General features: G+C 33.6%; 1 protein-coding gene across 1 annotated transcript in view; it reads left to right on the top strand.

The window, feature by feature from the left end:
• The window catches only part of LOC111000669, a 50,977-nt gene that overhangs the window by 18,401 nt on the left and 8,371 nt on the right, over nucleotides 1-24,205 (top strand). Inside the window, exon 2 of the mRNA XM_045632342.1 lies at nucleotides 6,906-7,168. Within this exon, the coding sequence (XP_045488298.1) occupies nucleotides 7,049-7,168 (120 nt within the window). The 5' untranslated portion in view covers nucleotides 6,906-7,048. The remainder of the gene's footprint in view (nucleotides 1-6,905; nucleotides 7,169-24,205) is intronic.

Here is a 24,205-nt window from a genome sequence, read left to right as displayed (position 1 = left end):
AACGTTTAACAGCGACAGTTTGTAAGCAATTTCTGTAGTTTTTTTTTGTTACGCTGATAAAATATAACACAGTTGCGAGTTTTACAGAGTACCAATGCCTTAATTCGCAATAACTCTCCTAGCTAGTTAAATTTAATAATACCAAATTTTTTACATTTCTGAACAATAGTTTAGAATGTCAATTAAAGTTGAATGGATACGACATGCGACCTTTTGCAGACCGTAAGTCATATGTGACCTATATGTGCGGTATTTTGTCTTGTAACACGAATAGCTAGAATTTTATCAAGGTGGACGAGATTTATAAACTTGAAACAGTATATATCCTACCAGGCCTCTTAAACATATACCATCATATCGTTTATTATTGTATATTAAACAAATATATTATTATATATATTCTCTTGAAGACAGAAGTTTCTTTAGTGTGTGTATAGGTAGTATTAATTTAACCAAGATATAGGGCAAATGTTTTAAAGTAGTAAACTCATTTACGATGCAGTTTATATTTTCTTGATATTTGTATGTATCATCGAATCGCATTTATACAGTAAAACGATTTATCTAAATTATAAATTTTAGAATACAAGAAATAGGTAAATCTTTATCTTGCCTTTTATCTTGACCTCCCGTAAGATATTAATTTGGAAATAGCAACCCCCAGTGGTTAAGTCCGCAAAAGGGACCTGTCAAAATTAAAGGACAAATGGCCATAGATTTATAGACTACTAAGGCCTGTCATTGGAATGTCGTTTTTGTGGCGATTTTTTTCTGTCAATTATGCACGCAGGTATTACGACTGTGTCGGATTTTATTCCGGATCTCCTGTAAGATGTTGGGTTTCCTATTTGCATATATTTATTTATTTATTTAGTTATAAGTAATCTTACAGCTTATACATATTATAAGACGATACACTAAGACAGAACAGAGCCAAAACAGATTACATACATAGACAATATATGTATATGAAACAGAAAACAAGCAAGTATATTAATATATACATTTAAAAAGACTAAACTGTTCAATTTCAGTTTACTTTAGTTTCATTTGAAGCAACATACTTAGAATTTAAGATTACTACTTCAACAGAATCAGTCTTCCCGCTTCTTCTTTTTTTTCGAGGTGGTCATTACCATTATCAATATCCTGGTAATAGATGTCATAGTTCGAATTTTTTTTCACAAGTTCTACTGCTACTGGATTCTTTATTATAACCTCCAAAGGACATATGGGTATAGGAGAAAAAAATACGTGTATAATTATATAGGTGTATTATATATATTAGATATATGAAAGGCACATTTTAAAGTGAACAGGTTATATTTAAATGTACACGAATAGCGCGGAAAATGGCCGCCAATACTTTTCATCTGACCTCAGAATTCGGTCGTTCAACTTTTTGCAGATCACGTACTTGAGAAGATTTGCACGGTTGAATTGTAATATTGAGTTTAGAGGAAAACATGATTTTGAATTGGTCCTGTTTATTGAAAGCTATACAATCTTTTTTAAACGCCCGAACTCTATTGGGTTCATAACATAATCCACAATCTCAGATTCAAACAATCTGAGTCGATCGATGCATCCCAATAACCAAACCCTACGAAGACAATCCAGCTGCTATCAAAGGGGTATTGAGATCTACTATAACACATCAGCCATTAAGCCTTAGGGTTCACCAAGTCTTTCGAAGGAGTGCTATTCACATATGGTGGCAGTCTGTAGCGTCCGATAACGTTCCTGACTTGTTTGTGACAGTAGAAGTCGGCATTGCGATTCGCTCTTGGGAGCCACAGATTACAAGTATTGTAGATTTTTAAGTCTTTCATTCTGCGATAACATTTATGCCACAGAATATTATTATCAATTAATCACTACAGAAATTTGTCTTTTAATATTTATCAATATGAATAGTTGTTTTGCTATAAGTTTCAGTAAACAGCATGGTCACTTTTAGAATCCTCCTTCATATTTTTCCGTTTCTCTTTTTATCTCAGATTTTTCTCCTGTCTTCTTTTAAATCACAGGGATCTTACGTTTGGAAGTGCATGATTTTTATTGTGGTAATTGTGTTTTCTTTGTATTCCGGTATGTTATGTTTTGTTTTATATTTTATATATATATAGTTTTTTTTATATATAGTTGCTAGATTCTTCAGGACCTGATGATGAATTGGCATACATAAATAAAAGCGTAAACAACGATTAGCTGGCTCTTGCTGAGGAGCGATAGCAATTACTCTATAATAAGTAAAATATCATTAAACGTCCATTACTCAACTAAACCCAAGTTTTTACTTTTAATGGTTTTTTAAATAAACCTCGACAGGCATTTTAATTGGTACTTTCGTTTTACGACTTCTCGGCGATTGCTTACCGAACCTAGTATGTACAGTCAAATCCAATTCTTAATTGTTCTGTTTGCTATAAGGTATGGTATGGTAGGTGGGTTCAATTCCGCAACTAGACTCGAAATTGGTCCGTTTTGCGTAAAGCCCTGGCTACTTAAGCCAGCCTCTTTCCAGAAGCACAGAAGTCTCCATGGTGCTATAAGGTAATAAAAATGAATATAAATAAAAATTACAATAAAATATTTTTTATAACAAGGAATAAAAAATATTTAAAATATTTTTTTTTAAAGGTTCTATAAAAAAAAATATAAAAAAATTGATTACGAACATCGATAGTTCGCGTATAGCTTAATGTATCCAACGGGGAATCGCTCGCAAGAGATAGATGAGTCATGAGACCCATAAAAGTTGGAAGTTATTATCATACTTTCAGTAGATGTTCTCTATCCATCGTGACCAGAATTGAGTCCGTCCATTTGCCGTCCAGTTAGTGATGCCTATTTTCATTGCGTGTCTTCTAAAATCATTGTTTTGTTTTGTTTTGCTTTGCTCTGTATCATATTTTTTTTATTAGTGAAACCTTTTGTGGATACATCCAATGTGTTTATTTTATGTTTTTTTTTTATTGTATAGATGTATATGTTTATTTTATTTAGTCAAATAAATCGCAACAGGCTTGAAAATAGCATATCTATACTAATATTATAAAGAGGAAAGGTTTGATTTTTTGTTTGTTTGTTTGTTTGTATGAATTGAATAGGCTCCGAAACTACTTGGCAGATTTGAAAAATTCTTTCACTGTTGGAAAGCTACATCATTCCTGAGTGACATAGGCTATATTTCATTTTCAAAAAAAATAGGCATCCTTACTAAAATTACGATAACATTAACATTTGTTTATTATTTGATACAATTCTAACAGATGGCGCTGAGTTAAAGGTAGTTTAGTTTAGGTCCGTGTCGTGGTACCAACGTTTCACATAAGTTCTCCTACGGTTTCCCTTGATTAATTTACTACTATGTAATATAACAAAAACCTTAGCCACAGCAACGCTTGGCCGAGTCTGCTATGTATAATAAAGTTTCTGCTTGTGTGTATTAAGGTCTATAGCGGTGTTTGGTTTACAAAACACAGTAAATAAATTTTCAAAATGTAAAATGAAAATGTTTGAGTCAATTGAGAAACACTGGTCTTTGGTACTTTGTATTTTATAGCCACTTACGATAAATAAGTTTCACGTTTCCCTTATCGTTATCTAGATTATTTTCATACAGTATGCGGCTTAAACAGTCTAAACTGGAATAGTTAATTTATATATTTCATAGTCCTTGTACCTTAGCTAGTCAAAAACCATCGACAAACTTAGATTCATAGAAGTTTATTCTTATTATAAGCATGTCACTTACATAAGAAAAAATGGTATTCGTGAAAAGTAATATATCAGGCCGGGTATGAAACGGAACCTTGAAAAAGAGGACTGAAATCTGACTGAATCTGACATCTATGAAAATTATTGATACAGTCGACTGACACAGAATTTCGTCTGTGTTCATGAATTTGGAAGTAAACGTGATTATGATTTTTGCGGTACTTGGTATTTCGTTAAAGGTACCGTTTGAATGATTTAATCACAATTTTGAGTGGTAATGCGTGTTTGGTCGCCATTAATCTATGCTGCGTGCTGTTCTAACCGATTGGCTTTGGTCTTTGACATGCTTCGCTAGTTGCCTCAAGATGAACAACTTTGAAAGTACATTATTGCTTACAACTTGTAAATTATAGACGTAATAAATAAATAAATTCTTGCATTAACTACCTATGAATATAAAAAGCCGGCAACGCATTTGCGAGCCCTCTGGTAATGTATCTATTGGCGGCAGTATCACTTAACATCAGATAGCCTCTTGCCCGTTACATAAAAAAATATCTATTTTCCGAGTAAGACGAACCTTGGCTTGGACAGTTAGAGATTGTATAATATATGCTTTTATTATTGAGAATTATAATATCCAACGAAAGAAATATAAATTCTTGCTGTAAGTACATGATACATTCCATCCGTATCACCTTGACGACCATCGTTCCACAACTGAGCGTGTTTTGAGGCAGTTAATGACGCGCACTAACACTATATGAATTATTTCCGTCCTAATTCGACTTAGGGTGTTTCAAGAGCATACCAATTCTTAAAAGGCCGGCAACGCACTCGCTAGCACTTAACATCAGGTGAGCCTCCTGCCCGTTTCGTGTTCTATAAAAAAAACATAATGAGGTCTAAAAATCATGTAACCTTTTTACGAATAAGTGTTACAGTGTTCTGAATTCACACAATAAAAATTAATAAGTATGAGACCGTGTTATCTCTGGCATCCTTCATAAGAAGTTATGAAAGTTAATTAACATCCTGTTCACGTAACTTATAAAAACCGGACACTCGGTCAATGTGTTCACGCACTTCGCGTTTCCTCCGTCTCCTGCTAATAGATTCAATAGCTTTGCGTGTTTCGTTTTTCCTGAATGAAAAGTGCGATGTATATACAAGCGTTCCGATACGGAAACGCCAGTAACGTGTTGGGTTTTTCACAGGGTGGTCATCTTGGGCCACTGCTCTTGATTATATACGAGTTTGATGTATGATAAACAGTGTATCAATCAGCAAATATTTTGGATATTTATATGACAGGTATTGGTCATTTTAAAGTTTACTTATAAAAATACACAATACTCTAATACAAAAGAGCGTAAATGACAGAGTGTACGCTCATCGTTTAATGCTGGAATCAACAGATTGTTTTTTTTATTTACAATAAAACTGTGATTAAAATTACTCGGTAGACATTTCAGAAAATCCGCGATGATCTCTTGCCGAGTCGTTTTAGAAACCTTGCTGTGATAATTATTTGCAATTATTATTGTTATCTTTATTCTTCATAACTATGTATTTACAGTGTAAATTCGCGGATGCTTGGTGGACCGGACTCATGCCAATTCTTAAATAGAAAGAGTCTCCTCGTGAGTTGTGTGCTCCAATATTGTGGACAACTTCTTGAGGAATTTGCATGGTTCTGGTTAACGCTGCTGAGTCTTAACTTGTATCATTTTCACACACGTATAGTTTCATAAATATCTGATCATCCTTGTAACATTTGTAATGTTTGAGATAAAAAATAAAATACATACATTAATGTCAGTAGTGGAGCTAAAACTTTAAGTACATTACCGACCCACTTAACAATCGTACGTGAATTGTACGGCTTCGTTGATTCAATTGTTGCAACCGTAGTTTCTCATGCCTTATTGTTTCACGTTTCTTACAAGGACATCCAATAGTGATGTTTGTGTACATTTTTTTGTAATACTTAATGCAATGTGAACGCATCTGTTTAATTATATGTTGGCACATAAACTTCAGTGGTCATCCCAGCGTTACGGGCCAGCTCCGTATCGATTGCATAACTGTTGTTGTTATCGGATCGCTACAACTCAAGCCTACATTCTTCCTTATTGCGTAAACAATAAGGTTTAGGATATAATATTATTTCGACACGGTCTAAATGAAATGACTCATGCTCGTGGGTAAAATATCTTGAATCCAGTTGTAATTCGACCTGGCATTTACGGTAAAACAGTGCGACCACCGAGGTATGGAACGTGCGTTTTCAATTTTATTGATATTGTAGAACATATCGAGATGTACGACCTACATAACTGAGATAAGCGTAGATGTACTTTATTTATGATACGGAAATTATATTTCTTATTTTGAGTAGTTTTGGCCTAGTGGCTTTCGCCGTCGATCCCCGCCTGTGCACCATTATTGCTGTGCGCATTTTACATTCGCTCTAACGATGAAGGAAAACATTGTGAAGAAAAAAAACCTAAAACAACGACGTGTGTCAGCCACAAGAGGCTAATCACCTGCTTGCTGATTGTGAAACATATTGAAGCCACTGATGTATTGTAAATATTTTTTAGCTCATTTTTGTTGTATTTGTTATAAATGTTAGCTTGCGTTCTACTAGATAGAATACTTGCAAGTGCAATGTCTTTTATGAATTCAACGCTAAAAGACCGCTCATTTCTTGAAGGAGCCTAAACCAAATTAGTTCTTCGATCTCAGTGGACAACTGGTTCCACATAGTGGCGATCTGGCAAATAACTACCTTAAAAAACGCTTAGTTGAACGACCGATATGACGTTATCTATTATTATTCTAAACCTTGATCCATCTAATTAAAGTCTCGCAACTTATGGTTTAAATATAATCACAATCGATATCGATCTAAAGTTAATGGAATTGATCGTCATATCTGAACGTTGATGGCGTTATCTTAATTGATATATCCCTGACGCGTTTCAAAATACTTCACACCTTTCATTCGATAAGTGAAATGAAATCTCGTGTTGACGAAACTTTATCCAAAATAAGGTTAAAGAAAGTTCAGCGATAAATTAAACACTCTTCAAAGATGCCGGTTCACATTCGCTTCATTGATATTCGGAATTATCGAAATTGTTATGCGTTTGTTTATAAAACAATATTTGTTGCAGGATTACGGCGTTGGAGTTTCTGAGTAATTCAAAGCTGCCGTCACTTACGCAGCGTCCACCCGGAACTGGGAGTCGGTCACGTGTGTGATGTACTGGCAACACCACGCAGTACTGAACATAGATGTCACCTGATTACTGGGAGGATGAAGTTTTCAACTGGGTCGAGTTCCAGCAGCCTCGCCAGCGATTCGCTGTCGAGGAAGTCAACGCTTTGCATCTATACTGATCTGGATGCGCTTGCGCACCCACCGCCTATGGAGAGGGTAAGATCATGTTTTAATATGTATTCAAACGTGTGAAGGGTTGCACTAGCATTGTCTATGGGCGGATGTGGAGTGAGCCTTTTGCCTGCTTTCCCTTTGTCCTATATATAAATACAATAACTTTTGATACGTGTGAGTTTTTTGTAGAGGGATAGGTGTCGAGTTTTGTAGGGTCTTTAAGATATATAATTTTATGTCATCTTACTTCCGACAAATTATTCACATATCAAAATGAATGTTTACTATTAATTATAATAAGTACTCGGATATCCTGTTAAAGGAGGTCAAATTACTTACATAAGTTGTATTCGTGCTAACATTTAGTAATAAATACATAGCTGCAAGTACTGAGATCGACTTTATAGCAAAAGGCAATATATTTTGTCCCATACTGCAAATCGATTTTTCAATGACATAGATTTATCAGATTACTTATAATAAACACATACAAAATACATGAAAATTCTCTTTTTTATTCAAAAAATGCATTGACACAAATAAACATTAGCATTAAATTAAACTTAAATCTCACATTGTCGGCCTAAAACTAATCACATAATACATCTACCTAAAATAAGCGAAACCGGTCGCGTAAATATAACCTACCGAAGCGAGTCTTTCCTTGCTTGCCTCCTGAGATACGGGAAATAGTAGCATATCCGTTTTTAGGACATGGATGTCTTAATGAGAATAAACTTCATTAAACCAACTTAATATCCTAATATCCAAAACTATGACGAAGACTTATAATAAAATGACATACAAACTATTGAAAACGATTAAAAATCTAAATTTCACCAAAATCCTTGATGGCTGGAAATGTTCCACAGTCCGTTTCACAAGGCATTTTCTTTTGCGTAATAGCGAATTGTGGAATCGACTACCGGCGGGGGTCTTCCCTGAGAGATACGACCTCCAACAATTCAAAATTTGAGCGTTCTCGGCCGGTTAAAGGCCGGCAGCGCACCCACTAAAAATGAATGTCTATGGGCAGCGATTACCCTTTTTGGGCGTCCCGCAGGCTTGTATGCCCCCGTATTATATATAAAAAAATGTTGTAAAAAATGTACGTAACACATATTGTAAGCCTAAAATAATTGCCAACGCCGGGTTAAAGAGAAAGCATGTCAACTGGTCTCCATTGGTGCATTGCAAGATTATTTATTATATCGTCTTTATATAGGCATCATGTCTCGCAGCACTGATGGAGGACTACATGATACAGAAACTTTGCGATACGGTGCAAAAAAAACAATACATAAATTCTAAGTTTCTCATCAAGTTAATTTAGAAGGAGCTTATCTATTAGTTGAAGTAAGATATACTAGTTGTTTTATAGTATTTAACCTTCGTTTTTATTATAAACATAAATTTTATTTTTGCTTTAACTTTATAAATAACTTAAAAAACAGGAAACGTGAAAAAGCAACTAAGTTAAACTTGGTGTGGCTACATCATCATTTTTTCAAATTCCTTATAAAGGTAAATAATACAATCGAAATAAATATGAAATGAAATATTACATCAGAGAGAGAAAATACATGTTTATACATTACTAGCTGATCCGGCAAATGTTGTTTTGCTTTGAATATTATTTCTAGGATTTTTTTTTATTTTGATAAAAATAACTTCTTATATTATAAAAAATATTTGGTTGATCGTAGAGTGAAGAATAAGGGTCATAAAAAAATAAAAACAAAAAATTCGTCTAAAAATAAAAATCGGTCGAACCATTTCGGTGTGGAGTATCATTTCTACGAGAATTTAATATTTTAGATACATAATATTCCATCTATGCTATTTTTGGAGCTAAGTAATCACATTTAGTTGGTAAAAAAAATCCAATGCAATTTTCGGGTGTTATTAAGGTCTAATATTGCAACAAACAGCTGCAAAGAAAACAAATCGCTTTAAAGCAGTTTTTACTCGCGTAAATATATGAACAAATAATTATGAATGAACACGTATTTGCAAACAATTTGCTGATTCGCAAATATTAAACAAGCATGTTTGTATTACGTTGTTCAATTCACAGTTTTCATTTCTTTTGTCAATATTATTGTATTTGCATTTATATGTTTGTTATGTATGACCTCTATGTATCTTTCGATCAGCTGAGTCGGAGTCATATAATATGCGTACACCAAAGATTTTGCGTAAATTAATAGGCAGGTCTCGTTCTCCATCTCTTATATTCCATCCTGTTCAATTCTCATACTCCTTTCTATCTCAAAACCGATTTTAAATTTTGGAGCCCATAATGCTCTTTCGTGAACTATATCATTTAAATCCCATCTCATTTCTTAGCGACCTTAAGTTCTCTGCAGTGAGCCGAATGGAATTCACTTTCCGAATAACTTCTTCAGAATATCTACTTTACAAGCATTATCTGTCTCTATCTCTCTTTTGTTTCTGAATATGTAATAAGTAATTTAATTAGAAATAAATTATATAAACTAAAATTTATCAGATTGCCTGGAAGAGATCGCTCGAAAGCGTTAAGGCCAGTTGTTCCCCTTTTCATTTAATTATGTCAATTGTATTATATTTATGTAGGCAACGAAGCGCTAATAATAAATTCATAAAATCAATAGATTTGTATTACAAGAGCTTTTTAATTCAAGGCTTCGTGATAGAGAATTATTTTAATTCGCTTTAGATTATCTCAAGCAAGTCAAGGTATATTTAATCATAGTTGCTTCATAATAATGGCCTGATAAATCATCTTCACTTTAAAGTACCAATTATATATTTGTGGTTCAATCGTTTTGCAGCATATTCAGATGCTTTAACTGACCTTAGAAATATTAGAAGTTCACCACACCACTAGAAATAGTTCCAACACCAGTTCGCATATGATAAGCCAAGGATACCCGGCACACAAGGAGATTTGCAAGTGGTTGCCAAGCTTTAAGATACGCTCTTTTCTTGAAGACAGTCGTGAGCGTACCATTTCTTGAAAGGCCGGCAACGCACTTGTGAATCTTCTGGCAATGTGAGTGACCACGGGCGTACATTACAGCCTCCTATTATATAAAAAAGAAAGTCGTGAGTAGTGTTTGCCTAGAATGCCTGCTGGTTCCATAAAGATGTGGTGCCCAGCATGAAGGGCCGTAAAATGCCAGACGACAAGGTGGAAAAGATGTTTTTTTTTGTTTTTGTATGTATAAGCTTACAATAATTTTATTGTCAGGCATTATATGTATGTAAAAAACTGAGTGAACTTCAAAATGAACTAAATTTTATAATAAAAAGTAGCAAGAAATGTGGAATCTCCGGACGTGTTTTTACTAAGAATGATTGTATTTCTTCGCTCCCATTAATCGATAAATTCATTCCCGGTTTACAGTTCATTACAGTCTGACGATAAGATTTCTGATAATCGCTCCTTAGCGATACGTGATTCGGCTTCATCGAGGCAATTGTCTCAACTATTGTACGTGACGATACGGGATGTTTTGCACTTTCACGACGATGTGTACAAATATCATTCATTGATCTTTGATATGCAAATTCAGCACATTGTCTTAGAGAAATTATTACAGCACGCCCACTTAACATTCTTTAAGATTGTTGAAGTGAAACTTCTTTAGACGCATGAGGGTTAAATTTTTACGGATGAAACGCAGTGCTAATAATATTAGCGTCACACCTTGTGCAGCGTTTTTGTCGAGGAAAAGGGAGAGAGCGATTGAGACCGATTGAGAGTGAGAAAGGGTGAACGTAACATGAACATATACTCCAATGCCGCAACTATTTGCATTTGTAATGCATACAAACCAATACATATATAAAATCCTATGGAACTATCTAAATTATAAATACTTATGAGTTCATATAAGCTGTTTCATACAAACAGAAATTTTGGTTTACTTAGTAGGTTACTTTTATGATATTAAAATTCGGAAATTGCGTGACACTTTTGTTGAAAGTGTATTTTTTTAAATGAAATCAATCAAATTAGTATTTTTTTATTTTTTATTTATTTGCGAAATTTGGTCGTGTACTAAAATTTTGAAAGAACGTACGAAATTAAAATAAATTGTAAATTCGAAAGTTAAAATTAGCCACTGTAATGCAAAAGTAATTTAAAGTGGAATTTTAATTACTGTATTTAGTAATTAGTATATTTCGATATTTTTGTAATCCAAGACGTGAGTCAAAATTAAAATGTTTTGTCTTTGTATTTTTGTCTTTATGTATAGAATACTTTCTGATTTACAATCCATAACAGCTGGATTTAAACACTGACTTTCAGTGACAGAGCAGTGGCGAGAGGAGAGAGCAAGAGGCGATGGGTTCGATTCCCGTGCATCTATGTACTTTCGTCTGTGCATTTAACATTCGCTCTAACGGTGAAGGAAAACATCGTGAGTAAACCGCCTAAGACCCAAAAAGGCGACGGCGTGTGTCAGGCACAGAAGGCTCATTACCTACTTACGTATTAGATTGCTAAAAGGTCACGAAACACATACAGAATAGTTGTCGAGATACGGAGGGAAAACAAATGATTGAATTTACATTTCCTAGTTGCCTCAAAATCTTATCATAAAATATGATGCAAGCCAAGAGTAAAATTAAATAACTAAAAAAATCAATTTAAAATCGGTAAACATCTATTTTTATCATTATCAATTTTATCTGTCCTTCATGTTACTTTCACCTTCAAATGTTCTAGATTATTTTTATAGCAAATCTAGATTTAAATAAGGTATGTTCACCTTTGTATTTGAACAATGCTACAGGTTAATCTATCTAAAAAGATCAATTATGTAACGAATAAATATATGACTATGAACGACCTCATTTACAAAATATCGTTAAAATTTTGCCATTATTAATTCAAGGCGATTTGACGATTAGTTTAATGAGACCGTCGCGTGATCGTCCTTGATATGCGCGTGAGCGAATGCACGATTCTTTTCTAAACAGTTACATCATCTGTGATTCTTCGATTCCTCAAATGTTTGACCATTTTTAATGTGTGCAATGGCATTTTTCATTAGGTAGTTTAGATTGTTGTGTATAAAAAAAATTGGCGATTAAAAAGAGTGGCGGAGAGTGTATTGCCAGCTCTTCTCTTCCGTTCTACGCTCTTGATTTGAGAACTGGCAGTAAATGTAAAATTAGAAGCATTTAATGTATATTTCTATTTTTGACGTTCATTAGTGTACAGCATGTTACCTACATGAATAAATTATTTTTGAATTGAATTTATTTTAATTTGTTTATAATAATCCAACAGAATTTGTATTTATGTAATAAGTATTTATTTATAAAAGCTTGCCAACGCTCGGTACAATAAAAATAAAATACAGTTTTAATGTGACAAGAAAACAATTATAAAAACTAAAGCGAGGGTAGCAACTGGTCGACCCTTAATCTTTTGACTGGGGTTTTGATTTACGAGATGCATGTAAGCATACCATGAGCAAAAAGGTCAAGATTATTCTTGTTAGCATTATCAAAGCTTTCATCTAGTGATCTTTATGATCTTAACAAGCTTTCATATCAACTAGCGCATGTCCACGACATCGCCTGTACGAAAATAAAGGATTATTTTAACATCAAGACTTAAAATTACCACATTACTTATTTCATATTTTATATCAATGTATTCCGCAAGAGGACTGTGAACTTTTTGACTCTTCGTTAGCTGAATCAAATCGAAGTAACGCCCAAAACTCGATACAAAGTTTGAGTGTATCGAATTTTTTTTATTTATTTACAATATATGTAAATAAAAACAAGTAACTTGAATTATTGGGTATGCAACTGGCAGCCTTATCGCTATCAAGGGACTCTAGCCAACCAAAAAAATTGTACATAACCAACGCAACAAAAATAATACAAGTAACGCGAAAAAATAAACAATTACTAATATATAATAAAAAATATATAATATAATAAAAACTAACATAATCTTAAATAAATTAAAAAATGTTTAGACGACATTATTTAGATTATATCTCAATTTCAATGACTCAGCATTTGTGGACTTGCATAGTATGTGTGGAAGGAGTGTATATTTTTTGTGGTTTAATGAAATAACGCTTAGCATTTTTTACGCATAAACGCTACGCTTAACAAGATTTAATGTTGCAAGCACTTAAAGAAAAACATAAATAAAAAAATTACACACGACGTAACAAAATAAAAATATAAAAACTAAACGGAAATTGATTTCCAAATGATGGGAACAACTATGGATATCCACACCATCAACGCGTTGTTCTGAAAGGGATAAATGGGATGATGTGATGCCTGCATTCTTAAATACGCAAATGATATATGAATTTTCAACGAATCCCAATACCCTGGTCTTTCCATACAGAGTCTAATATTTGATCAATTAGTTTTCCTCAATGTATTCGTTATTTAGTGAATCACGTGTATGCCCTTTGTACGTTTAGCCCCTATACAATAGTCGAAGCAATTAGTTCCACATGTGGGTAGGAAAATATCTTTGTAAAGGACATTCACCTTGCCATTTGCTTCCATATACAAATAGATACGAAGAAATCGTTAGATGAACTACTGTACTGTAATGTACTTTAGTACTTATGGTCGCGTTTCGAACGCATTCTTCACGAGAGAAATATGGTCAGTTGATTATATACTTCTTCTTTTAGTGCCTGTCCATCACTGGAGATTGGCCGTCAGTCTTGACGTATGCCAGCGGCAGCAACTTTTCCGCTGTCGCAAATACTTACCGATTCCTAACGTTGTGAAACCATGGTCTCTTCCTCCTACCAACAGGCCGTTGATACAATGTCATAATGGGTATATAATTAGTTGAAAAAGGTGGTAGCGATATTCCAAGTCGTTTAAGATTATTGAACCTTCTCGTTAGAAACCTTTGGGATACATTCTCATTTTAATACAGTCGACTCCCGATAATTTTATTGTGTCCCCGGAGATTTGTGTGTTTAATCATGCACAGACCTTTTTTGACTCCAAATGGAACATAATTAATTACATCGTTATTATTGCACGTGTTCACGTTGTGTGGACAGCGTAAGGTTTCTTTAGGAAGCACTACTTAGCCGATCCTATTACAGATGGAAACGAATACCCTGAAACTTCTAGACGTATGTCTTATAGCATATATGGGTAACCCCCGCCCGCGAGACACTTTGAAAAATCCCAATTAAAAAAAACTATTACATAACTCTATAATACTAAGATTTTTACAAAAAATACCTAGAAAAGATAAATCCGCAGCTTAGAATTTTTTTTTCAATTGATGTGTGCGTTTGGCAGTACTTATAAATGCTGTTCTTTTCTTTGATGAAACTCAATAAATCAACACATCGTACAAGACTGACTGACGATAATTTGCAAAATTCTGTGAACAGTGGAATTAATCCAAATATCCATAGATTGCCATTTTTTAACTGAGGTGAACTGCGATTACTCAGGCCCGTGCTATGGATGTCGAGCTCGGCTCGGAGATGATGGCCCACTCGAGACCCATGCCCTGGTTAACTCCATCCATCGCATGGGTAAAATCCCAGTCATATGAGAGAAAGCGTAACATTTGCATAATATCGGAATTTTGGTTGGGTCGTAATAAATTACGTAATATATGTATGTAAACATATTTAGCTAATTGTCGTCATTAAACTGTAATATTATGAAATATTTAATTTCTATATTAATATTACACAACGTCATTAATCGATTACTATACGACAAAGTTAATGATATTTGTAATTTAAATTTAATGAGATGTTATAGTATATTTCATTACAAGTGCGGAAAGCCTGTCATTGCAACGAGTTCCGACGAATGTCTACCCGAGCCGAGGCGCAGCCGAAGGTGAGGGTTGACAGTCGGGACAAGTTGCAATGACGGTTCCGCACGTGTACTGAACGACTATTTTTAATGCAGTTGCGAAAAAATTAAGCAATTTAATTAAACTATTTGCTTTTTTTTCTCTTCTCTCTACGGAATAAATTCGTTGCACGTGGATATGTAGCGACTTATATGTTTCTGGTAAATTGTTCTCCGAAGCATTTTATGCAATTATACTGCGTTCGGGTGGTATTCATTCAAATAAAATATCGTCGAAATTACTCATTTTGTGCAACAAATAACTCAACTCGGAAGAACATTTTTGGAAAATGGCGCCAACCGCAAAGAATATGAGCCAAGCTTGTTTTTTCTTTTCTTCACCCATTCTGGGTAGGCAAAGGGAACTTGGCCCATACAGCCAATTCTTCAGTAGACTATTTTTATTGAAAGAAAACCAAATCCAATCATTAAATCTGATATTGAAACAAATAGTAGCTTCTTTTTAAAATATTTGCATGAATCATAAAAACTTCTGTGATTTTTTTAGTAAAAACTTCATGGTTAGTTTTTTCTTTTTAATATGTTTTTTATTGATATGAAATAAAATAAACCTAACCTAACTTATTGAATCCAATTATTAGTAAACTTTTTAAAAATACGTATTTGCATATATATGCAATTACGAATTACAATTTATAATATTATAAAATTCTTTTTAATATTTTTTAAATTGATATGAAATGAAAAGAAACCTAACCGAACTTATTGAATTCAATTATTATAATATTTAGAAATCATATATCATAAAAACTTCTATGAATCTTTTTAATAAAACCTTCGTGGTTGGTTTTTTTCTTTTTAATAGACATTGTTTTGACAGTTGGCAAAGAAAACGCACGAGTGCGGGAATGGCAAAGAAAAAGCACGAGTGTGTAATAGCCCACTTTCCGAACGCTATACCTCCCTGCAATATGCCACTTTTTGAGCAACTGTATTAAAAAATATTTTAAGTCACTTTTAAGTTAAGATATAATGTGCGTTGTATTCATTAGTATGCGTTTCATATGTCATCATCATAAAGCATGCAAAGAATTTTCACTGCAGCTTTTATGAGCTTAAATACTCCATTTCGCTTGCATCAGAAGTAGGAGTCTACACTCAAAGCCCTCTGCTATTCAGAGGCGTAGCAACACCCTTTCTACTAAAACACCTCAACCTTCAAAACGCCCTTAAGATCCTCGGGGTTCCGCCAAGGCATGGGAATGGTACAGAGGCTTTAGTGCATCTCTATTAAGGAGCGTTCAAGTATTATGTGACGATTTTTGCCCCTTTCAAGAATCGTCAAAAATTGCGTGCCATACTTCCCCCTTTGATATTCCCCCAGGGTTGGCTGCCGTATAGAGGTTAATATTATATTGAATTTTTGTTATAAATTCGTCTTCCAAGATTCCATTTATACACCTGCGTGACGAACTACGGTTAACAATAGGATATGTGAAGCGTGAACTTCATGCAATCTCCTTTAGGCCACGGCGTCTGAACATATGCAAATGACGTGGTGAAACATGACGAACGGAAAGTATTGCTAAACTGTTGTTGCTTGGAAGTTGGATACTGCGTCGCTTCCAGATCAGCTGGTCACGCACTAAATGATTCACTTCGATTATTCGAGTAACATCTAATTTCGTCAGATAGGCTTTTGTGTATGTCTATATGTTATGTATAGTATTGTAAATATGGCAATAAATCTTAACTATGTTATTTGCTGTACAAATGTTCATTTTGTATGCGTTTTAGAAAATATTTATTCTAATTAATAACGACAGTAGTCTTCGTATAACTTACTATCTATACTAATATTATAAAGAGGAAAGGAATGGCTCAAAAAGTAGTAGATGTAAAGGAGCTATATTAAAAATTAACTAAGTTTTTTAACATTATCCGCAGCGCCAACACCTTTGCTAATTACTTATTGATATTGCATATAATTAAATTTCTCGTGAAAGTCACCTGTCATCGTCTGTCGATGAACTGTTTCTGATTCAATGACTTTACTTAGAACCAGCCGTGCATGTATTAGCTAATATATTCCTGCAAAAACTTTGTGTGCATAATTTCCAACCTAAATTTAAACCATTCTAGGCTTGGGATTAAAGTAAAACAACTCTTTGAAATTGCCGTAATAGATTAACGATTCACAGCCAGTCTTATTATTTTCTGAGAAGATTTACTATATTAATATATATATTTTTTATATTTATAATGTAGCGCCACTGATTTGTTTTATTTATTTAATAGATTCTCAGTTTTTTTTTTAATTCATCTATTGTATAAATATATAAAAATAACAGTCTACAAGCTTCATATGACTTTTTATACACTTCGTTATCAGTATTATACAAAATCATACATATAAAAAAATAGGCCAAGAGCGGCCTTATCGCTCAAGCGATTTCTTTCAGACAATCCTAATATGGAACAATATAAAAAGAAACCCCTTCAGTCATTTACTCGATCATAGCTTGAAAAAATCTGTATTCTAAATATATAAGCGGTTTTATTCATACACAACTCGAAAATGTCTGGACCGTTTTTCATGCCTTTTTATAAACATATATAAATTGGGGGGACAAGAGGCTACGAGATGCCCAAAAACGGCTGTCTTCGCAGCCCAAGGATCCCCATTTTCAGTGGGTGCGTTGCCGGCTTTTGAGGGAGGCGTTACACATTGTTGTATTTGTAATCTAATCAATAAAGTATTAGTTGAATTGACTTTAAGGCGGTCTAATTTTGCCGGGTCGTTTTCTAGTAAGAAACACGCCTTTCACGATTTAACGAATTTAATTATCTTGCTTTTTTGTGTCTCTCTTTGCTTGCTGCCTTCCTGTGCACACTTACGGAACGAGATTTTTACAATAGCCATCGCAGAAATCGTATGCAAATTCGAGAACTTTCCAATATGCATGTAAAAATTAAACAAATGTATTTTGTTAACCTCATTGCATACATAATGCGATATTCTAAGACAATGCAATCATTGGAACATTCTTTTGTGCAATTAACGATTAGAAGTAATTAAAAATAAATAAATCAGTGGCGCTACAACCTCTTTAGGTCCTGGCCTCAGATTTATGAATCTGTTTCATGATCATTTTTAAATCTAATAGGCAAGTAGTTGATCAGCCTCCAGTGCCTGACACACATCGTCGACTTTTTGGGTCTAAGACATGTCGGTTTCCAATGGACTTTTTTTTCCATGTGCGAAATTAACATTCGCTCAAACGATGAAGGAAAACTAATCGTATAAATATATATTATATATTAGTCTATTAGATTGACAAATGATCATCAAGAGATATAGAAATCTGAGGCTCAGAACTAGTAATTTTTTTGTAATACCAAACATATTTTACTGGCGTTTCGCTTTTGTTTAAAAATACAATGTATATTGGTTCATAACAAATGGGTCACGTGAAAATCGTTTAGAAAGAGAAAAGGAATTTAGATTAACGACTCGTATGACAGTGATAACTAGTCTGTGAGTCTTTTGTCTATGCATGTGTGTTTTCAAAGACTTGACTATGTTTAAAGAAAATGCCAAAAGCAAACCTTACGATTGTATCTCTATGATTAAATTAATTTTTTTATGTAGTTGCGTAGAGATGTGGGATCTCTCTGCATCTTCTACCGCATTTATTAATGTTAACATTTATATGTTAAACTAAATAACTTTATTAAATTCGTATTACCAGTTTTTATAAAAAAATATTATGAATATAACGCATTTTAAAATTAATCAAATTTTACTAAAAGAGATTTTAATTATCTCTTTTATATTATTTATAAAACATCTTCCAAAATCACTCACTGTACTTAAATATTATGTAGTATGATAAAATATTTAAGTACAGTTAAGAACGATTCATAAAACTCGTATTTTCTATTGATTAATGAAAAGCCAAAATAAGCTTACTGAACAATTGCGTGTTGACATGCACATCGTTACGTAAATCAAGATCTTGACTAACGGTTTTTCCTTTATTGTACAATCTGTATTTGTAATAATTATTTCATTATAAGGTACCTTTTACTGTAAATTATAGTACAAATAAACTATGTATAAATTACAGAAAAAATTTACAGTAAAAATACTTTTACTGTTAATGATCGGATACTTAAATGATCCTAATCCTTGGGATTGATTTGCTCCAGTTGAAACAATTTGTATTAAAAACTTGGTGATTGAAAAGAGAGGCGGAATGTTTCTTGCCAGTTCTTCTTACCCGCTCTACGCACTTGACTTGCGAACTGGTTGTAAATGTAAATTTACGATTGTTTAAATGAGTTTTTTTGACGTTCATAAGTGAACATATATGTGTTTACGTATATGAATAAAGATATTTTTGAGTTTGAGTTTAAACATGCAATAAGTAGACAGCGATGAACGAACATTTTTTGTTGTTTTTAGTAGACCTTTTGATAAAATATCGATTGTCTGAATCGGCATAAACATAGAAAAATTTTACACACAACAGAAAAACATACATTTATACATATTAACTAACAGGCATTTAAAAATCATAGAACTTTTATCAGTTCACACAATAAAGTTTATTATACTAGCTAAGTATTTTAAAGCCTTCTAATCCATAATAACTATATACTCAATTTTTATTAATAAAAGTTTACATCTAATATGGTAGAACTAACGCTTAACGCTTCGTTGAACGCGCGTGTCTAACCTTTAGTTTTTGCTGAAACGGCTGTTAAAATACCAGCAGTTAACGGTTATCGAGTTTCCAAATCATCAAACATCGTTATTTCTATACTTGCCATCTGATTTTATAATACCCAGCTCTACTGAGCATGGCATTCTTGTTTCTTCCAGCATGTTTGTGGCAGGTTGGCCATACCCGCCTGAGCTTTCTGGATTGAATGCCTTGTGCGACCCCCGGGAAGTTCAATGCGGTGCTGGACGTCATGTATTCAGTTCGGTATGGAGGGTCCAGGGGGAAATTTTAGTGGGTCCGGCTTCTTCCCTCTGGTTAGCAGAGGGATTAAGAGATAGCCATCCCCGCAGTCCCCGCGATAGCGACTGCATACGCTCGCAAGCCTGCATTTGTGCAAAAAAAGTTATCCGTTGTCCAACGCAAATAAATCAGATAATTTCTACTTAGGGTTCTTCCAGAAAAGAGCGTATTAGCTAGCGCCCGAACCCAATAATTAATCCACAATCTCAGATTGTATTCAATATCTTTGGTGACGGATAGAATGCAATATCTTCGCTCCTTACACTAATATTTAATAATCAATAGAAACCAAATAAAATAAATAAAATACTATAAATAATTTTGAAACATACATGCCTATGTTTAAAATATATCAAATAGCTTTTTAATTATTTTAAAAACTAGTGTAAGTTAAAATCTTAAGATAGGCTCACATACACCGATCCGACCTACCATGGATTGCTTGTATCGACAGATGGCTAGTACAATCGGTCGATTGGTTATTAGCACACTTTTGTCAATATTTGGATTAAGATTTCTATCTCACATGATGAAAATTGGTTTGAGACATGTTATTGGGTTACTGCTCTAACACAATTGATTAGTCGACCTACTATAGTATACAAGTCGTACTCCTTTCACAAGGTTTAATACAATTTCTTACATTAACATAGACGATTGAGATTAACAAATGATATACATAAACGCAGACGATTATGGTTACATCAGAATCGCATTACAATGAGCAGTATATCATTTTAAAGAAAGCTGCCTTTTATCCCAAATTGTCGCAGCGGGGAATTGCATTCTTTGCGGAGATTTATGTTACCTTTTACGTAATGTTCTTGGCTAACATTTATTGAAGTAAACACTTTTCGTATGGCAATGAATTTTTAATAAAATTCCAAAAATCCTATTTGCGTAAATATTACATAAATTTTTGTGTTTTATTTTTCCCCGAAATTGCAAAGATAAAGGCGTAGTGAGTGCGTTGTGTAAAGCATTTAATTAAATAATTGAAAACTTTCGTTAATCTCAATAGAATCAGGCCGATTAATATACTTTCAACATTCGACACATACGCGAATTATCGAGAAAGTTTTTTATTTACGGTTCATTTGGAGCGATTTTCGATTTTTATTCGTATCGTTTGAATTCTAGAAACTGTTTTGTGTAAGTATATTTTAAAAATCCAGTGAAATTTTTATATCTTGCAAACTTTTTGCTTGTAATTTTGATAAAATTCTCTGAACGTCGTGATTGCGCACGGTTCAAAACTATAGTTCTGTATCATGTATGTAGACATTTGAAAAGAACCTAAAACCTTTTGAGGTGTGAGCCTCAGATCTTGTATCTGTTTCATGATCAAGCTAATCGGCAAGTGGGTTAGCCTGTGCCCGACACGCCGTCGACATTCAGTTCTAAGGCAAGTTTCTTCACGATTCCTTCACTGTTTGAACGTATGTTGAATGGTGCACAGCCGGGGATCGAATCACCAACCTCAGGGATGAGTCGCACTGAAACCACTACGCCAACACTCGTGTTACCCTCGAATTACCTATTCGAAACCATTACCCTCCTTTTTACTTCTAAATTGAAATTTCATAAACGGTTTCGATATCTGACCTGGATGTTTAATGACACAATAGATATGTTTTACCGTATTTGGTATTCTTGTTTTGGCCATATGTTGCAAACATATGTTGTTCGCTAAAATTTTAACATATTTCGTACAAACAACTACTTGCGACGCTTGCTTCCTTAACCTTGGTGTCATGTATGGACGAGGATAGACGCCAGCGATGATGCCTGTCTTTACGAACTTCAGCGACGCTTTTGAATAGAAGACTTCCAGGAATGAGAATCGTTGATATAACTAGGCTATCACCGCTGATGTTATGTCCTTGATGAATACACTCCCGGTGGAATATCATTATAAAAGAGCATACTCCTATATCTAAGGCCGGCAACGCACCCACTAATGTGTCCTTGGACTACCCTTTTTTGGCGTCCCGTGTTTCCCCTATGCTTTTCACGCCATGTAAAATATGCATCTATGACCAGAATGACTTAAATATCAAATGAATTAATCTCATATAAATATGTATGAGCCGCCAACGTTCTGACACTGGGCCATACTTTCTTCGGCCCACTAACATTTGCCCTCAACAATAGATCGACAGGTTTTTAATTATGTTTTTAGACGGAAAGGTTTAAAAATTTATTGATTTTTTATAGACGAATAACTTGATTTATCAGGAATTAATACTCATTTAAATGCCATAGACAATAATAAAACGTACCCTTTTTTTTTAATGAGGTGGAAATGCACTAATGCAGGCCCGCATCAAGAATATCGAATTTGATGCGGGGACCCTCTGCTATTCAGAGGGGTAGCGAGACCCTACCCACTAAAAACACCTCAGCCCATCACACGCCCTTAAGATGGGTCCTCGGGGTTCGCTAGGCATTCTACCCAAGGAATGGAAGGTACCCTAATCAACCTTGGTTATCGAAAGGCATATATTGCATAAAATATAAATAATAAATACAAACTTTAAAATGTTAATTATTTCAAGCCATTTAATGAATAAAGGCTAAAAATATAACAAGACTTTTGTATAATAAAGTTTTAACTACTATGTTAATTATGCGCAAAATAATATAAAGATTATATGCTCTTATAGCCCAGAAACATATATTTTTTAATGTATAAATATGCAGGTTGCTTACTTACTGATTTGAGTTTGATTCATTCTTTCTTTATAGTATGGAAGAGTACTATGATAATTAATATGGCATTTGCATGACTTTTATATGTACTGATTGTGCGGTTTTATGTATGATAAATTAATCTAAATGTATCACTTTCTTTGCAAATTGATGTACATATTATTATATTTTAAAGTAAATAGGATATATACCGGCTCTTCTAAATATAATGGCAGTTGTTAATATAAACTGATAACTTTTATGATTTAAAGAGAACACTTTTTTAACGCATTGAAGTATTATTGTAAACTTATAATTATTTAAACATAATTTTAAATTTATCTGACGTTTCGCGTGCTTTACAGCGTGCGTGGTCACGGTGACTGAAGACGATGTCAAAAAAGTATGACAGCTGTAGAAAATGTTGTATTATCTGTATTTATTTCCCCGGAGTTGGTATTGACTAAAAGGTGTAAGGTTTCTGCAGAAATTGCTCATGGTGTCTTCCTAATTTTAATGAACTTTTATGATACTTAGCTCACAATTATTGTTACTTTTGTTTTTCTAGAAAACCAAACCAACTCTTAATTACTATTTGATAGTGTCCATGGGCGGCGGTATCACTTAGTATCAGGTGAGCCTCCTTGCCCATTTGGCCCCTGTTCTACAAAAAAAATATATTGGAATTGTGATAGAAAATTAATTTATTATTTTATATCATACTTACATATATTTTAACCAAATTTTAATAAAATCCTTAATAATGCCGTCTACTTAGGTCTGTACCTATTTATATATTTTGTTTAATTTCGTAATTTTTTTGGTTCATACGATCTAAACAGAAACTATTACAAATTCTAAAAGATACCTTGAGAATGGAAAGAGTTACGTGGATAAATTTCATCGTGTATCACGATTTATGTAAGAGATATGCTCACGCTATGTTGTGCTAAATATAGACATATATCTTAATATTTATAAATCTCCTATCACGATGTTTGTCCGCGATGGACTCCTAAACTACTTAACCGATTTTTAATTAAATTGGCACACCGTGAGCAGTTTGATCCAACTTAAGAGATAGGATGGCTTAGATCTTTAATTATTATAGTCGAAATTTTATTTTATTTCAAATATTTGTTCATTATTTGATACAATTCTAACAGATGGCGCTGTGTTAAAAATACCAACGTTTCTTATAAGCTATCTTACCTTTCACATAAGTTCTCATACCGTTTCCCTTGAATAGTTTACTACTATGTAATATAACAAAAGCCTTAGCCAAAGCAAGGCTTGGCCGAGTCTGCTAGTTGAACTATATAATATACAATTGCCATTTAATTTTTCTTATAAGCAAAATTAATTAATCATAATACTGAAGAAAACTTTGTAGGTACTGCTATCATTCTAACTTACAGTAGTATTTCTTCCATCTTTAATCAGATGGAAAATGAAAGTACCAAGTTTAATGTTCGATTATGACCTTCCACATGGCCTTATATGACGCTTGAGTCATCGG

The sequence above is a fragment of the Pieris rapae genome, chromosome 2, assembly GCF_905147795.1.
Source record: "Pieris rapae chromosome 2, ilPieRapa1.1, whole genome shotgun sequence".
Lineage (NCBI taxonomy): Eukaryota > Metazoa > Arthropoda > Insecta > Lepidoptera > Pieridae > Pieris > Pieris rapae.
Note: the sequence above shows the minus strand (reverse complement) of the source record. Positions and strands in the feature narration are given on the sequence as shown.